The following is a 3,596-nucleotide window of genomic DNA, read 5'->3' as shown; positions in this document are numbered from 1 at the left end:
ATCAGTGATAAAGAGCTTCAGGTAGTAATACATAGATTACAATTTCTTTAAAAGTATAAAAAAAAGTAGCTTAAAAATTAAAATGGAATGATTTTAAAAACTGTTTTTGAGGAATATCTGGAAAATGAAATTGTAAAAACTTTTCATGTGAACAATATTACAAGAAAACGACCTCACCGGGTCATTTTTGATCCACTTGTGCATCTAAGGGTTAAGAAAGTAGAATTTTTAAAAAATAATATCTTTGTTTCGCATGTAAAGACAAGAAGATTTCAACAGTGTCAGTTACAGAAAGATTAAGTGTGAGATTTTTGCTTGAAACATCCCCCTTACATATTGCATACATATTACCTTTTTTATTGCATAAAATCACAAGTTTCCTAAAATGGAAATGTTAATAAGAATTTATAAATTTTTTGATATTCTAAGTTCTTTTGAGAAAAAGTAGTGCTTTTCTTTACATGTAAGAAGCGGCTTAGAGTGTTACCAAGTAGAAAAGCTGAACAACAAGGTGGACAAAGAGATTAAAATGACAGAAACCAAAGTTCCTGAAGTCTTTTAAATATTCTTGGTGACAAACTGACAGATTTTTGCTTCAGACAAACTGTCACAGATTGAAAAGTTAATTATTTTATGTATTAGAAGTCAGTGGCTTTACATCCCAAGCTATCGATTCACCGCTTTTTCTTCAAGATTAAATATTGGAGAATAAATGAAGATTTGTAAAGATATGGCTTGAAGAATTCAAGTTTCTTTGTGTTTTACAGCAAAAAGTAAAAATCAGAAGTAGAATTCATGTCTCTGATGACACCATTTATTGAAATGACGTATTCATAGGAATTTACAATGTTTTTCATCACCTCAGTTCATTTTGGATAAAGATGAGAAGAAAGTAGTGCTTTTCTATACAGATAAGAAGCAGCAAATTCAACAACAAGCTGGACAAAGGGATTAAAAACACACAAAAAAACCCAACATAAATTCAAGTATTTAAAAAAAAAAAAATCATAACAAACCAATAATGCTAAAAAATAATTACAAAAATAAATAAAAACACATCTTGACAAGTAAACAATCACAAATGGGAGGAAAAAAGACTTTAAATAAACGTGTCCATAAATAAAATAAATACCCAAACACAAAAATGCAGAATTTAAGCTTGAGCACAAATAAAGTAATAAAATAACATGAAATAAGATTTAAAAATAACATAAAAAAACATAAAATAACATGAAAAAAGATTTTTAAAACACACAAAATAGCAAAATACCATAGAAAAACATGAAACAACATTTAAAAACAATATAAAAATAACATAAAAACATAAAATAACACGAAATAAGATTTAAAAACTACATAAAATAAGATGAAATCCTTTGGCGCAGTAACAGTCTTTGGTCCAGTTTGTGAAAAGTCCAGATGTTTGTTCATCTTATTGTTCTGCACGGAGCTGCTTCAGTGGAGCTGAAAGGATTCTGGATGCTCTTGGTTTCTGTCGACCTCCTTCTTTTAGAGAAGAAATCTGCAGAGAAAAACGAGAAGAGAAGAAGATGTTTAATCACTTGTGTCTTTCCAGCAGAATCCTCCTGGACGCGGCGACTCTCTGCGTCTTACCGGTGATCCGTGCGTTATTTCTGGGTTTGGCTGCGGCTCTGGAGTGCATCCTCTTCCTCCGGACCGGCGTCACTTCGGCGGGACTCTTGTGCGTGTTGGAGACGCTGGGCCGGTTCTCCTGGTCCGTCCGTGCGCTCTGCTCCTCGCTCGGCTGGTCTCCATGCTCGGGTTTGGAGGCTGCGTCGTTCCTCTGCGCGTAAAAAGGCGCAGCGCACTGAACGGGGATCTCATCCCACTGGAACCGGCCGGGAAGCGGCGTCTCAGCCTCGAAGTTAAAGTTCCAGCGCCGGGTGTCCTGCTCCATGATCTGCTGAAGTTTGAGCTTCAGGTCCCGCCGCAGCTGCTCGTGATCCACCGGGCCGAAGAGGCTCCTGCGCACCGAGTCTGTGCACCTGAAGTGGGTCATCCTGCACGGGGTTCTGGATCAGACTGGAGGATGGAAAGATGAGAAGCTGCTGCTGCTGCTGCTGCTGCTGCTGCTGCTGCTGCTGTTGCTGCTGCTGCTTCTGCTGCTGGTGTCTCCTTCTGGTCTGATCTGAACATCAGAGCCTCGTTTAAAGGCTGCATCCTGTTTTGTTTGGAGTCTGAACAATGAATCCAGGCTTCTGATTGGCTGCAGCTGTCTGAATTGGAGGAGGAGGGAAGCTTTCATGATGGGATGGAGACGGCTGAGATTAAAAGTCACCCAGGAGATCTATTCCCGCCTTAAGTAGATCTGCAAGATAAAAAGTCAAAGTCTCAAGCCTTATTTTGAAGAGTTTGAAGGTTTTTATTTAAAAAAAAAAACAAAAAAAACTAAACACAAAAAACAACATTAAAAAAAATAAAGATTTAAAAAAACAGAACAGAAAAACGTGAACTTACATTTAAAAACAGTATAAAATGACATGAAATACATAAAACAACATGAAAGAACATTTTAAAACAGCATAGAAATAACATATAATAAATTTAAAAAAAAAACAAAAACATAAAATAACATAAAAATGAGTTCGTTTGACCCCAGGCTTTTAGCTGTATAAAACAGAAAGTAAAGTTTTGTTCATGCCTGTACAGAACATGTTTAGCATCCTCAAATGTGATGAATCAACAACTCAAAAAAGATCCAAAACGAAAAAAAAACGTCCAAAATGACTAAAAAGTGATACAAAATGGTTTAAAAGTTGCCCAAAATGACTCAAGCTTGGCCAAAATAACAAAAAATATCCAGAATGACACAAAATGTCCAGAATGACTAGAAATCGCCCAAAATGACTAAAAATTGTCCAAAATGACTAAAAATGGGTCCAAAATCACTCAAAGTTGTCCAAAATGACAAAAAAATCCTAATATGACTAACAAAGTGGTTCAAAACTACTTAAAATTGGTCCAAAAAGTTGTAAAAGTTGCCCAAAATTTGGCATAAATGACAAAAAAATAGTCCAAAGTGACTAAAAAATGGTCCAAAATTACTTAAAGTTGGTCCAAAATTATTAAAAAATTCACCCAAAATGACTCCAACTTGTCCAAAATGACGAAAAAATAATATCCAAAATGACTACAAATTGGTCCAAAATGACTAAGAATTGGTTCAAAATTACTCACAATTTGTCCAGAATGACAGAACCTGTCCAAATCGACTCAGAAATAACTTGAAAGCTGTCCAAAATTACTGTAAAAATGGTTAAAAATTACTCAAAATTGATCAGAAATGACTCAGCAGCAAAGAAATGCTTTAATCAGGTTGTAGACTGGTCTTAAACCCATCTAGTGAAGCAAGTGCATTAATGAACTACAATGTGAGGCTAAAGTGTTAGCATGAAGTTAGCTAATATCAACATTTTACACAATTTAATTTTTTATTTAGGGCACCTTAATTTTTTTTGTTTGTTTTAGGGCCCTAAACTTTAAATTGCTGGAGTCAAACTGACCCCAGATGTTTGTAAATTTGAAGGTAATTGGAGGGTTTAGTTGATCCAACAGCTCTTTTTAAAATTATAGTA

At 35.2% G+C, this 3,596-nt stretch overlaps 1 protein-coding gene across 1 annotated transcript; it reads right to left on the bottom strand.

Annotated features, from left to right (window-relative positions):
• Positions 1-787: 787 nt before the first annotated feature.
• Positions 788-2,152, bottom strand: cdkn1ca (cyclin-dependent kinase inhibitor 1Ca). Its single transcript, XM_023280391.3, has 2 exons — positions 1,615-2,152; positions 788-1,522 (listed from the first exon to the last, which is right to left on the bottom strand). Exons 1-2 carry the CDS (start codon positions 2,018-2,020, stop codon positions 1,428-1,430), a joined length of 501 nt encoding a protein of 166 aa, XP_023136159.2. The 5' UTR covers positions 2,021-2,152; the 3' UTR covers positions 788-1,427.
• Between the last annotated feature and the right edge of the window lie 1,444 nt (positions 2,153-3,596).

This window comes from Amphiprion ocellaris, chromosome 1 (genome assembly GCF_022539595.1).
Source record: "Amphiprion ocellaris isolate individual 3 ecotype Okinawa chromosome 1, ASM2253959v1, whole genome shotgun sequence".
Classification (NCBI taxonomy): domain Eukaryota; kingdom Metazoa; phylum Chordata; class Actinopteri; family Pomacentridae; genus Amphiprion; species Amphiprion ocellaris.
Note: the sequence above shows the minus strand (reverse complement) of the source record. Positions and strands in the feature narration are given on the sequence as shown.

Coding starts and splice junctions, on each gene's coding strand:
- cdkn1ca (XM_023280391.3), bottom strand. CDS start 2,020: ATGACCCACTTCAGGTGCACAGACTCGGTGCGCAGGAGCCTCTTCGGC. Junction 1,523..1,614: donor AAATAACGCACGGATCACCG/GTAAGACGCAGA, acceptor TTTTCTCTGCAG/ATTTCTTCTCTAAAAGAAGG.